Source organism: Salvia hispanica, chromosome 6, assembly GCF_023119035.1.
Source record: "Salvia hispanica cultivar TCC Black 2014 chromosome 6, UniMelb_Shisp_WGS_1.0, whole genome shotgun sequence".
Lineage (NCBI taxonomy): Eukaryota > Viridiplantae > Streptophyta > Magnoliopsida > Lamiales > Lamiaceae > Salvia > Salvia hispanica.
In genome coordinates, this window is record NC_062970.1 from 13,531,319 (window position 1) to 13,545,974 (window position 14,656).

At 34.9% G+C, this 14,656-nt stretch overlaps 3 protein-coding genes across 4 annotated transcripts; all 3 read right to left on the minus strand.

The window, feature by feature from the left end:
• Positions 1-1,026: 1,026 nt before the first annotated feature.
• On the minus strand, positions 1,027-3,011 carry LOC125193450. Its single transcript, XM_048091239.1, has 3 exons — positions 2,809-3,011; positions 1,887-2,026; positions 1,027-1,198 (listed from the first exon to the last, which is right to left on the minus strand). Exons 1-3 carry the CDS (start codon positions 2,924-2,926, stop codon positions 1,187-1,189), a joined length of 270 nt encoding a protein of 89 aa, XP_047947196.1. The 5' UTR covers positions 2,927-3,011; the 3' UTR covers positions 1,027-1,186.
• A 1,312-nt stretch (positions 3,012-4,323) lies between these two features.
• LOC125195995 (patellin-3-like) lies at positions 4,324-6,655 on the minus strand. Its single transcript, XM_048094328.1, has 4 exons — positions 5,484-6,655; positions 5,079-5,203; positions 4,854-4,992; positions 4,324-4,768 (listed from the first exon to the last, which is right to left on the minus strand). Exons 1-4 carry the CDS (start codon positions 6,519-6,521, stop codon positions 4,517-4,519), a joined length of 1,554 nt encoding a protein of 517 aa, XP_047950285.1. The 5' UTR covers positions 6,522-6,655; the 3' UTR covers positions 4,324-4,516.
• A 5,178-nt stretch (positions 6,656-11,833) lies between these two features.
• Positions 11,834-14,586, minus strand: LOC125193624 (protein NRT1/ PTR FAMILY 5.10-like). Of its 2 annotated transcripts, none has more exons than XM_048091458.1 (4): positions 14,438-14,586; positions 14,133-14,350; positions 12,956-13,428; positions 11,834-12,689 (listed from the first exon to the last, which is right to left on the minus strand). In XM_048091458.1, the coding sequence occupies exons 1-4, from the start codon at positions 14,535-14,537 to the stop codon at positions 11,897-11,899; spliced, it is 1,584 nt and encodes a 527-aa protein (XP_047947415.1). In that variant the 5' UTR covers positions 14,538-14,586; the 3' UTR covers positions 11,834-11,896. The 2 variants fall into 2 exon arrangements, with proteins under 2 accessions (XP_047947415.1, XP_047947414.1); XM_048091457.1 differs by having other exon boundaries at positions 14,133-14,356.
• Positions 14,587-14,656: the final 70 nt, after the last annotated feature.

Sequence of the window (14,656 nt, forward strand, 5' to 3'; positions counted from 1 at the left end):
AGTTAAAATAGGTGCACCAATGATATGATCATGATTAATGTGAATAATAAGATTCAATCGATCTATAAAATATAATGCAACATTTGCTATATTGAGTGTCCCCAAAAATATCCGGCTTTCTTTAGCTATATTGAGTGACCAAAAAAATATACAGATTTCTTTTTCTAGACCACACTACATGGGAGTATATTTTTAACTCTATAAACCTCTCTTATTTTAAAAAAATATTACTTTTATAAATGTAATTTCGTATCCATTCAGTCTCTATCGTATCATTGATAATAAAATCATATAATCTTAATTAATTTTATGGATAAAAAATTACTCCATGATTTAAATCATACATCTTGATTGATTTATGGTTAATCCCTAACAAGTAGTTTTCAATGATTATCTAGCGTTATTTAATTGATGAGAAAACACTTCGTGGCACTGATGTGGATCAAAGCAAGGGGTTTGGACAAAATGACGTCCTTTCTTCTTAGGCTTTAACCCCCTATTTCTCACGTTAACATTCCTTTGTTGGATTTCTAATGCATTTATTCGAAACACAGTCATCATCGCACTGTTCCAGTTGACAAATTTTGCATTATCATTGTTGTTGGCTTCGTTAAAAGGAGGGCATGGTGGTCCACCTGTGACTAGTGTCGTGGTGGTCCAAACATTTTCAACGATGACAATGTAATGAGAACTAGAGGATGAACGTGTATCGAATAATGGCACAAAAAATCCAACAAGGGAATGTTGAATATCGTGAGAAAGATTAATGGGGGCGAACTAGGGCTAAGCCTGAGAGGAAACAATGTTGTTTTTTTGAAAGGGAGATACGACGTTGTTGACTTTGATGGCACAATTCGACACATTGCTCTGTCCATCCTCAGTTTTAATCCACGTCAACACCACATAAATGAAGTCTCTCATTAAATAACGCCACAAAAAATTAAACGTATGGGACAATTTCGAGAGGTACTAATTTAATTCGTTGGGTTTGAAAGTTATATGAGATTGGCCATAAGTTAACCAAAATTGTACTTCAAATGACAATTTTCCATAACAAAAAATTATGTAACACATCATAGAGTGAGATATAGTAGCCAAACGGTCTCCAGGAAATACACCATTAGAACAACCAATGAAGAAGAAAACTGAAGTTTCAAATGAGAAAGCATGCCCAACAATCTCAACTTCACTCATCACCCTGCATTAAATCGAAAGACATTGTTTTAGTATGGCGGTTCTGAGATGATACGTACACCAAAGAAGATACACTTCTAAAACTGTACGTGATGTGTTGACAAGCATGAAAGATGACAAATCCATAACTACAATCACTTATTGATGAAAAGTAAGAAAATTGTACTCCCTCCATCCCAAGGTAGGTGGGCCATTTCTTTTGGGCGTTGGATTTAAGAAACTAATGTGTTCAAGGTTAAAGTGGAAATATTAAAGTAAGAGATGGAATAAGTAAGACAGATGAAGAGAGAGTCAAGTATAATAGAGATAATAAAGTTTTTGCCAAAAAAGAAATGACTCAACTACCTAGGGACAACCCAAATAGGAATACGACCTCAAATACCTTAGGACGGAGGGAGTATAGAACAAAGATTTGAAGACCTACTTGAGTTTTGACCTATATTTCGCACTAAACAACTCATATAGCCAAAACAACAAATTCATGGTACCAAGGACTACTTAGATTTTCACCTATTATCCATTAGATTTTCACCTATAATCCATACTATACAGATAAGAGATGGAGCAACTTATAACCTTCAGTTTTGTCTTACTTCGAGTAAAGGCAGTGTTCATTAAAACAAAAATCTGAAACTGGGAAGAACAAAGGTAGTGAACTAAAAATAGAAGACAATATTACATGTTCTAATTACCTCAGGTAGAGGAGTACTGGCTACATTAGAAGTCAATTTGGGGGGAGATTCGTCAAATTTAAGAGAGCACTCTGAGTAAGCCGAACCTATCCCCACTCCAGCACCAAAAGCTATAGACGCCCACCGTGTTGCTGGACTCCCTGAAACAACAGTGAATGTAACCTCTCTCATTAGTCGGAAGATACAATAAGACCACTGCCACTTGTAAAAAAGGTGAGTACAAAGCTACTCTAACTCTATTAAAACATAAATACCATCAAAAAGTTGACCAGGTAAACTAAACCAGTAAATATGCTCCTGTTCCAAACAGGCTATTTGGTATCATAAAGAAAACTATGCAGTGATGCTTCTGAAGCGTGTCAAGGAAATAGAAAAGGTGCACTAGTTTTGACAAGCGTAAGTGATCAAATGACACACTTCACATTACAAAGAATGATCATGAACTCTTTGCCCGTGGTTTTGCATCAAATACTCATTTCCATAAGTAAATTGCAATCTTTGCCACATCAGTAACTTCCTCTACAATCTATTCCGAAATAGTCAAAAACTAGTAACTAGTAACGAAATTATCAAAGGAGATCTAATAAAAAATCTCCTAACAGAAGTAAATAAACCACAATTACTTCCAGCTCCCTTCTAAAATTTAAGCCACATTTAAAATTAACCTAAATGCATATAGTATCACAGCAATTTTCAAATACTCCGTATCTAATAAGTGTGACATTTATCATTGAACTCATCAGCGAACTAGCAACTCCACTAGCATTGTTCAGGAAATTCCCTCAAAATATCAATTCAAGATCGAAATTCAACAAAACTACTAAACACGAGCTGCCGAAATATACAGAAACCCCCTCAAATTAGAGAAATAAATTGAAAACGAGAGGAAAAAAACAAAAAAAGGAACGGCGTTAATACTCACGGAAGATAAGGAAACCCGAAACGGCGCCGGCGAGCGAAGAGTAGACGAAACGACGGAGGCCTAAATCGAGGCACGCATCCCATTTCGCAGGTATCTCCGCTTTGCTTCCGTCCGCCATTTCAGAATATCGATCAGAAATCTCCACAGCTTTTTTTCCCCAAATTCTGTTGTTCAAGAATCAAGTTCGATTTTTGAGGGTTGCTCACTTGATCGAATTTCGCAGTTAATTACATTTTCCGTAATATAAAAACAATTGGGCTTTAGTTACTCCATTATCATGGGCCGGCCCAATAATGCTAAAGTTATTATGGTCCACAAATATTAACTACTTCATCCATGGCAATTGATTAACTTTTTTTGGCATTGAAATTAAAAATATATTATGGTAAAAGAATAAAATTAATAATAAAGAGAGAATAAAATAGGGGTTTTTTTTTGCTAAAAGATAAAACTTATCCTTTGTAAATTGTAATAGAACAACCAAAAAAAATATCAATCACTTTTATGAGACGAAGAGCGTATAAAATACACTCCATTTTCTAAACCTTTTTCACGCTTAAATTGTTGCTATACCGATCATTTTTCTAATGGTGCTCGTCTAAGTTTAGTGCAAATTAGAGCAGAACTAATAAATTAAAAAGCTGTGGGCTCGAAATTTGCAATTATGTATTTATATTAGCATAACTATTTATAGGAATATGTTAAATCAACATTATTGGTGAGCTTGCTTAGTCCATGTTTAACATTATTTATAATAACTAGGAGTATTTGATTATAATAACTAGGAGTATTTGACTATAATAACTATTAGTATTATGTTTAGCATTATCTATTTTTTGTTACATACTTATATTTATCATAATAACTTAACATAATAACTTAATGATTATTATTGATGTCGTGATGATTATTATTGGTTCGTGATTGATTTTCCTTTTTAATAAAATAAAACAATATTTTACCTTTTTTTTGATTTATTATTTCTTTTATTTTATTCTTTCTTTATTTTTCATACTTCTTTGATCTCATATTTCATTTTGATCTCTCTTCTCTTAACTCAATAATACTCATTTTATATATAAAAAAAGTCGTTCACTTGTGGCGGGGATAGAGTAAGTACTCCTGCTACTTACTAGTACCAAGTTCTATTGTTTGGTAAATTACTAAATTTATTTTAAACAAATTGTTACAAGAATCTTTAACACACTTTTGCAAAAGGTAAGTACAAACTCCAATGCTAATGATAAAACTAGTGATATAATACTATACTATTATATCATCTTGTTGCATTCTTAGACTAAGGTATAACCTTAATAAAGCTAGCTAGTTCGGTCCTACCTTGAAAACATCGATCATTTTGTTTGGCAATAAATAATGTTAGCTAGAAAGAATGTGTTGTAAAGACTCAATAATTCAATATCATCATTCATGAAAAGAAACAAAAGCAACGACAAAACCTCCAAAAAAATCATAGAACCAAATTTACAGCAGAAAAGGACAACATAAAGTGATGTATTGACAGAAATTTCTATCTTTGAATTCCCAATTGTTTCTTCGGACATGTAAATAATCAATCCAACTTAACAAAAACAACAAAGAAATATAAATAAACTACTCCCAAACAACCTTAAAATTTCAGAAACAAGTTTTAAATATAAATCAGCCCAAAAAGAATCATATGAATGAACAAAGAAGCCCTCTTTCATCTTCACTCAGAGCACTTGGCTTTGGACCTAAAGAGAAGCTTCTTCTTCTTAGATGTTTGGTTGTCAAATGTGAGCACAACCTTTCCCGGTTCACCAATCTTGAATGAGCCGCTCAATACATCCTCGTCCACCTGCCCGATCTTCCTCGATTTTTGGACGATCCACGTGTATCCGCCCTCAGCACTCGGGACAAACTCCGCACCATAGGAAACGTCCCAACCGACGACTCTAACCTCCCACGCCAACGTGACACCCTACGACGAGTAAATCGCAATGTAAATACACGGCACACCCATAAAACAGTAGGCACAAAAACATAAGACTTAATCAAATTCCAACCTCAGAAATTGGCAGTTCAATTGTGTGCTTGCTTGCTGGCTTAATAATTTCCTCTACTGCAGTATCGGTAGTGGTGAACTCCCCGCCGGCCTTGCTCAGACCACCGTATTGCACGGGGACTTGCTCCGGTGCAGCATACCTAAACATGAGACAAGCCAAGACAACATTTTTTTAGAAGTATATCGTTTAAAAACTCGTAAGTGAAGCGAAATCGAGACTACTAACTTGAAGAGGGTCTCAGCAGTCTTGGTTGGACCAGCAAACACAAACTTGCTCTTAGTCCTCTGAGTCAAGAATGGACTGATCATCCTATTGTAAGCAACATACCACCATGGCACATTGATGAACACCTTCATCCCATCATACACCAATAAATTAAACATCCAAAAAACATACAACATCACCAAACAAACACAACTGCAAAAACACAACATAAAGATTGAATCTTTTTTTTTTAATTCAGCTTGTCCGAATCATAAAGAATGAATCTTTTCTTGTTCATCTAGCAGCACACAACCAAAACCCATATACCAAAACATCTCAAACAAAATCATGCATCATCCCACAAAGAAAAGATGAATGAATTGCAAGAACACACCATAAAAATTCAATCTCTTGTTCCACACATACCTGTTTGGCAACAAATTCTGGATAATTATCCTGCAGCAGTTGAAGGGCTTGATTGGTAGCCTGCCTCAGTTCTTTCTTGGTGAAGAACAACCCAGGCGAATTCTTCAAATCAGTAACTTGCACAATGGTGCAAATCCCCTCAGGGCTAAAATCAAGCCCCCTAATTCTCTTCTCCAAGAACTGAATATAAAATCTCAAGAACTTAGCTCTTTTCTCAGCATCAGAGAAAGTGTTGCTATACAGCTCCTTATCTTGGAACTCTCCAAACGCATTGTAACAAATTGGGTGCCCCTCTTTATCCACTCCATTCACATACACAACTTTCTCCAGCCCTTCTCCAATTCCTTCCTCCACCAACAACTCATCGATCTTGAATTCCTTCCTCCACGCCACCACGTTTTTCACCATGGCGAAAGCCTCCTTCACCTTGAAATCCCGAGCCCTCAGGAATTTGAGCAGGATTGCATCACTCCTCTCGTCGGCGAGAAGTGGGACGCCCCAAATCGACACCTCCTCCGGCGCCGGCGGCGCTACATCCTCCTCAGCCTTCACTTCTTGAACTATGGTCTCCTTGATTTCCTCAGCAGCTTCAACCTTTTCCTCCACCTTCTCAACCACCGCCTCCTCCGGTGTCTCCTTCTCTTCCGGCGGGGCTGCTTCACAAGATTCAATTTTTTCTTCTTCCTTCTTCTCCTCCTCCTCGGGTTTGGGCTCTTCCTTCACTTCCTCGGATTTGGGCTCTTCCGCCGTCTCTGTAACGGGCGGAGGAGGGGGAGAGGTGAACTCATGCTTGTTCAAGGCCTCCTGAATCAAGGATTTGAGCTCGTCCAAAGCTTTCTTCTCTGGATCAATGAGATCATCGACTTTGTTGCTCTCCTCCTTGAAGGAAACAGATTCGGCAACTTCTGCCTCCTTCTCTCCCTCCACGGCCTTCTCCGGCTCCGCAACGGCCTTGGTGGGCTCCTCCGCCACCGGCACGTCACAAACCACGACCTCCTCGGCGGTTTCGGGAGCTGCCTTCTTGGTTTCCTCGGCCATGACAGAAGAAATGATGAACGATTTTTTAGGACGTAGAAAAGTTGAAGGAAACAAGAAACTGTTTTTTTGCAATTGAGCAAACAAAACTCGAAATATGAGAGAGAGAAAGAGATGGGTGAGAGAGATAGGGAACGTGAGGAGCTATTAATATGGGGAGTGGAGGGTTTCTGTAGTGTGTGTGTGAAAGATGAACAGAACAGACTGTTGAAGAGTTGAAATTTGCCAGCTCGATTAGCTGGGCCCGTTTTCGTCAGCACGGCCCGTTTGTACAAACTTTTTGGTTTTTATTTTATTTTTCCAATTTTTATTGGAGTGAAAATAAATAGTACTGGCACCGAATATTCTAACGATTATATTTTGTTTGCTCATTCATCCTTCTATTTTTAGCTAACAGGTATTTATTCGGTTTAATGATGAGCCAAAAATTAAGTACTCCACTACACATCCATTTCTACATCTCTACATCGTGTGATGAGGCAAGAATGGAAAGGAAGTTAATTAAGACGTTTTAAGTAATTTGAAAGATACATGCTGATGAATCCAAAAGAAAAAAGTAGTCAATAGCATCGATATTTAGAAGACCAAAAGCAATATTGTGATCGTTGTTAGCAATGGATGATAGGCTAAGAACGAAAATAATAATCATTGCCACAAGAGTAGTAACATAATGTATGGTAATAAGTAATTTCATCTAGATTTCTCGTTAGATGTATGTCATATTAAATACGAGTAATATTTTAGCGTCTCTAAAAATATGGAGTACCGTATTTTAAAACGAACTTTCGTGATTGTAAACATGTTTCAACTGAGGGAAAACATATTTGATGATTGCGTGTAATATGAAAACTAGTTATTCCTTTAACACGAGACGATATCCTATGAAATGCATCGTAATTAAAGTTGGACAATAACAAAGTGCCAAATAAATTTGAGAATAACTAGATAAAAATAGGAGGAGACAATATATAATTAATTATATAGTATCGTTAAAATAAATAAATAAAAACATTATTGTAATAATGTACCTGCACTGAATCTATTAATTCACTAACTTATCCTCAAATTAGTTGTATTGAAAAAAATATAACTTTCACTCTCAAGTGATCGTGTGTGGTTTATTTATCTAGCGAATAGGCTGATTTGTCTTAAATTTTCCCAATTAAATAGTTTAAAAAATATTGTTACACAAAAAATTGAAATTAAAAATTGTAACATTAGTTTGTACAAATTGAAAGTATCGTGTGTATAATGGGTATCGTTATCGTGTCATTGTTGTGGAAAGCTCAAAATACAAATTATTAAAATGAAATTAATAATATTGTTGTCAATGATAGACTCCCAAATTGGGTGCCCCTGGATTTCACTATCTTGTTTATAATTTAATTTGTGAAGTTTGGTTTGGTGCTGGATTTCACGTTGGGAAGATTTGATTCTCTTCTAAATTCAATTTTAATTTCCAGCCAAAAACTTGGTGGCATGGTTGTCAAATAATTTGAATAAAAACAATAAAACCAAACATTCTCTTAGTGATACGTGTAATCCAAGAAGCATAGTTGTTATTGTGATAGGCTGTCAACTTATCTCATATTTGCTTCGTTTGAATATTTCCATGCTATTTTTTGGTTGTTATTAATTATCATCATAATTTTTTAATTAGCCGACTATTACAACTAATGATGATTAACAACTTATTTTGAACAAATATATTCTGGCCCTTTTCTTTAAGACTTCAAATTTGATTTTTAATCGATCAAAGATTACAATCTATGTACACTATAAAAATACTACTAATATTTTCCAATTATTGTTGTGTGATACTATTTAATATCATACCACTAGAATCGTTAAGTTGGTTGAGAAGATCTATTAGCCAATCAAATGCATGTAATTTGGTAATTTTAATTTTGGTTCATCTAATTTTATGGTTAACTATAGTTTCTTTTGGGGTATCCTTTTTAAATATATTCCAACTTTCACAAAATATGAAATTCATACTTTACCGTAGGTGTCCCAATTTTTATATTTCGGTTTTTCTCATATTAATTGTTTCATTTCATTTTTACCATTTTTAGTTGTAGACCTTTTATTCTACTAACTCATTTTCAGACAAATTTTGTTACCCCATATGCTCCAGAAAAATATGTATACTTTCCATTTTTATTTATTCTATAAAAATATGGAAATTTCATTTATAGAAGGTTATCTCAATTTATTAAATACTCTATACATCAAGTTATATCAAATTTATACTACCATACTAATAATAATATGGGTCTCATAATCCACTAACACTACTTTAACTATCATCCATCTTTTCTCTCTTACTTTACCAATTTTATTAAAGTTCTCGTGCTATAACATATGCCCATATTTTTATGAGATGGAAGAAGTATAAAACTAGTACTCCATATAAAAATAGGATTCTCAGGCAGTGAGACATGTACAGTGGACAAAGGGAGTAATGCATACTACTACTAGCTAGTAGTAGACATAGGAGTAATACGTACTATTACTGGCTAGTAGTAGTAATTTTTTGATACTTTTAGAAATAACAAAAAAATATGTGTATCCCATGTGTCATTTTTCTAAAAAATAAAAATAAATATGATATTCTTCACTCAAAGGATTCTCTATTTCAAAATATTAAACTTTGCATTCCATATTTGCACAATGCTACAAATGTTTTTCAAAAAGAGTACGAAAAAATGAACTGAACACAGCCAATTTGAAAATTGTAGCTGAAAAACTATTATTTATAAGACAATGTTTTGTAGTATTAAAAAAGATAAGAAAAATATTTATTTAAATAAAATATGTCATTTTGAATTTCATTAAAAGGCACATTTTATATTTTTATCCCTGGATGGAAGAATTTATATAAAAAAATAAAAAACTGAAACTGGATTGAACAATTAAAAAAAAAGTGAAACCTTGTAGGAGTAATTTAATATTCTAATTTTAAACTTAATATGAGTACCGAAATTTAAATGATTATTTCTTATTTTAAAATATCAGATAGACTATTGATATTTTATGAAGATTATTATATATTTGGAAAAACTATAAAGATTGGGATAAAAGTATAAACTATAACAGCCATATCTCACATGATTACATTGTTTCCAAATAAATTTTCAAATTTAGGAGAAAATATAGAGTAACATGGATATATACAAAATTATGTAAGCATAGGTAACGGATTTATGGTACTGTCCTAACATACAATTGGTTGATGAGTAGGCCCTGATACATTCATAGCAGTGAAAGCTGCTGGATGTCTTTTCTTAACTTTTTTGAGGAAAAAATATTTTTTGAATTCTAAACTTTTTTGAAATTCTTAACACTGTAACGAGGAAATGAAAATCCTTAAACAATAGATAACGTTGTGAGGGCCTAGCATTGTCTGAAACCGTTGGAGAAAATAATTATAGTACTCCAGTTTGGTTTGCATTTTACAAGAAAATGGGACCATAAATTTAAAAAAGTTAGATATTGAATTTAAATAAAAAGAGTAGCCATTTTTAGCAAAATTGACTGAATTTATTGTTCTTCTGATTGTAATGTTTCAAACATTTGTAATATCATTAAATTCAAGAATGAGATGTAACATATAATTTTCCTCCATAAAAAATAGCCTTAACCATAATCGACATGAAATTTAACACAAAATTAGTAGTAAAGTAAGGAGCGATGAAAAATATCAATACGATCGAGTTTCATGACTGTAAGTTCATTTAATATTGAATCGCATTAGAATTGGAATATAAGCCCAATTCAAGAAATTGGGAATTAGGTGCATGAAATTTTTTAATCAATTGATGTGATATTGGATATAACATGAAAGGAACAGTTGTCGCAAATTCCATTACAAGTATTTACACCAATGTTTGAAAAGTTCATTTGTTGCTTTTATTAAAACGGCAACTCTCAACCATCAATCATTAAAAGCTGTATGCCGTAGAAACATGCTCCTACTACTGTTTCAATGCTGTATGCCTGTATCATATCTGTAAGAACAAGACATTGACAATCAATTCATTCAAATATATTTAATTGCTCAAGATCTCAATGAAGAATTACTTTATTCATCACTAAATGCTTCCTCCGTCCCCGACTAAGAGTCGCACTTTTTCATTTCGATCCGTCCCCAATTAAGAGTCACACTTCATTTTTACCGTAAATATTAAGTAGATCTCTATTCACTCACATTTTATTGTAAAACTAATATAAAAAAATAGGTCTCACATCCCACTAACTTTTTCAACCAACTTTTCTTTACATCTCTTAAAACTCGTACCCGGTCAAAATGTGACTCCTACTCGGGGACGGAGGGAGTACATGTGAATATTGTTATTTATTTCAACTGTAATCAATTTTGAGTGACTATTTGTTTCTTCGAATTGGGTCGATTTTCGAAAGGGTTTCTATGTTCTTTTCAAAAAGCAATATAATAGAAAAAGATCATATTGGTAGGAAAAAATGTTGTACTAGTAGTACTATTCAATGGTGATATATTTTCGTTTTAAATTGAGATGTCACGATGGAACGACACCAATTGTTAAATTTTTACTTTACTATTAATTGTAAAATAAATGATTGATACTAATGATTTTTGAACTCTCAATTATCTTATTCGCTATGCCACGTTTCACAGTCGGTTCGACAGTAGCAATTGGGGTTATATCAAGTACACACCGTTGAATTTTAATTTGTAATACCATCATTCATATTGTACATAATTATGCTTTAATAAAATCAAGAGACACCTGTTGAAGAAAAGGGAGTTGGATATGGCGATAATTAAGGGGCCGCTTTAGGCTTTGCAATGTTGTCACTTTGAGAAAATGATGAAACGCCACCCACCCCCACCATGCATATACTATAGTAGTTATTCACATAAAACTTTTATTTTCTTTTCATTTGTATATGAATGCACACTCTGTCCCTGAAAGATTTTGCCTTTTTCTTTAAATATTTCCTCCTGATCTTGTTAATTAATTATGTATAAATATTTTAATGCCTTTTATTTGTATAAAACGATTTAATTAAAAGATTATAAAAAACTAAAAAAATTGCTTGAGCCAATTAAAAAATTAAGTCATTTTCCATCATTCAAAATAATAAATTGGCCAAATTGAAAGTAATGTCGCTGAATAATTTGCTGCCAGCTCCCATTATAGGTCACAATCCAATAAAAAAATTGGGATACGCGATTTTGAACATCTATACATGAACAAATGCATCAACATAGACAGTCAAATATAATTATTTGTCGCATTTCGATTTCCTATTAAAAAAAAATCAGGTTACCATTTGAACACAAATGTATGAAAGTCACATATATATGCATATCATTGGTTCATTATACACCCTAGCTAATTTACAATGATAACAACAAGCTCAGATCTATTTTTGAAAGACTTTGCAAAATACAAGAATGCTACAAAACCTATTGCATTAAGGCTAGCAAGCAACCAATAAAAGTAATCTAGGTGAGCTCGATTTGTATTATCCGAGAACCACCCATTTCCACCATTTTTACTAGTAATCTCCTCAATCAAGCATATAAGCAAGCTACTCAAGATCTGCCCCATCCCCATTATACTTAGAAATATTGAGAGACCAACCGATTTCAAGCTACAAGGCACACGATCATAGAAAAGCTCTTGCAATCCTATATAGGCAAAGACTTCCATGAAACCATACAATATGTATTGAGGTATTAGCCAGCAGAAGCTCATGGGAACCCTAGCCCCGGGTATATCGGCTAGCCCGTGGTGTATGGCAGTTTGAAGCCGCTTTTGCTCGACTAGAGCTGCAACGACTAAGGAAAGAGTGCATAGAAGCATACCTACCCCGATTCTCTCAAGCTCTGTCAATCCGGAGGGAGATCCTGTCAGTGTTCTAGCAAGTGGTACCAGAACCCGGTCGTAGAGGGGGATGAGAATGATGATGGTGAGGCCGATTATGTATTGAAGTGAGGCGGCCGGTAGGTCAACGCTTGGAGTAATGGACCGGTCCATCGTGATGCCTTGCTTGGTGAATAGAGTGGCGGATTGAGATATGGCAATGGCAAATGGCAAGGATGCCGCCCATAATGGAATTAGAGTTAGCATCTCTTTCGCCTCTTCCATTTTTCCGGATACTAATAAAGGCTTGTTAAGAGACCTGTTTGAACATGATCATGAGAAATGGAGAATTAAAACCATTCATATGAGAAAATGAAATTTAGTCCCTGTCATTGTTGGCAAATGAAATAAGTATATGGCCAACATCAATGTAAATAAAGAACAAGATGAGTTACTCCAATTATCACCAATAGATTTTTAAGATGGTTCCCATAGATTTATATCATGGCACATGTCACGTCAGTACAACACGACTGTGGACGAGAACTCCATGGATTTATATAACTAAGAGAAAAAATGTCTCACTTAAGATGAGGGATCGATTCGAGCCCCACTTGATCTTCTTCGTCGCTATAAGCATCAATGGTAGGAGACACAACTCCCCAATTCAATGCACTTTTCTCGTTTCTCTTGATGTTGTACCGATAGGACTTCCTCCCCAGAAGGAAAACTACGAGTGCGATCACTTGAGAAACGCAAGGGATTCCAAATCCAATCACCCAACTAATGTTATCTTGAACATAGTTCAAGGCCAATAGTGGTACTAGTGGACCTGCACTAAGACCAAAATACCACCAGTTGAAGAAGGAGCTTCGACTTCTTAGCTCGAGAGGATCTTGTTCATCAAATTGATCGGCTCCAAATGCCGTGATGCAAGGTTTGTACGCCCCTTGTCCAAGGGCAATTAGGTACAGTGACACAAAAAAGAACCCAATGTCAAGCTCACTAGGTGACCCTTGCTCATCAACAAAAGCCGATGTTGTCAACAATCCAAGTGCCTGGTCAATTAACACAGCAAAAACCACATGATTTAATTTAGACTTCGCAAAACAAAACTACTGCATCTAGTGAGATTTCAATCCTAAACATTAATTGATGATAGAAAGAGTTACTAAATGTGTGCATTTAAATTAGTTTATTTTTATCAAACTAGATATGGAAAACAAACCAACGCTTGTCATAATTTCAACACTTAAAAACCCCATCATAAAAAAAAAATTGTTGCTATATAAAATCATCGCATTATCATATGTTCCCTCCGTGCCTTAATAGTAGATCACATTTGCCATTTTGAAATGTAATAGACCAATTCTATTTTAGAAAACTTTTCCCGTGAGTCTAATTCTCCACTAATGAAACTCCAATCAAATTTTCTTTCTATCTCTCTTGCTTTATAAATTGTGTATTAAAACTCGCTATCTCTCTTACTTTACCAATTGTGTATTAAAACTCGCGCCGTTTCAAATGTTGTCTATTTTTTAGGGACGAATGGAGTATTTTTATGCAAAACCCCCATCATCAAACCGAATAAAGAAATTCATCTTCTCAAATTCAAGATTAAAAGAGATGGATTGCATGGATTATCTCAAATATTGGACTAAATTGCTCCATAATTACAATGCATGTTGACATAGTAGATTGAATCTCAAATATTATTCCACAATTAATAAGAATTAGACGAAGAAAGAGCGAGAGTAGTGACCAATATATAGAGAAGTGAAGAAAACACGACGGTGGGATAGCGGCCCAGAAACGACTCCGCCGCCAAAGCACCCAAAAGTGGGAGAAGTAAACCGGCGCCGGCCCACAAATTAATGCTGGCCGCCGCTGCCGCCGTGGACTGCCCCAGCTCCCCGGTAAGATACGATATCAGATTCGTACCCACCCCGAAATACGCAAACCTCTCCGCCGCCCCCGCCCCTGCAACTCCACATCCAAATTTCTTTGAGATCAGAGAGAGAGAGAGAGTAGACAACAATTACTATCAATCAAGAATGTGGTACTTACCCATGATGTAGGAAGCAGAGCGCCAGAAGCCCGAGTGGGACCGTTTGGCGGGCCGGCCCGAATAATCCGCCATTCCGTTTACGACGTCGTTTTGCGACATTTCAGTGGAGAATTTGCAGACTGATTGCAGTTGCAGATTTTACAAGTGAAATCCCGCAAATATTTGAAGCTGGGGTTTAATTTTGACTTGTCCACTTAATTTATTTTTTTGCATGTCAT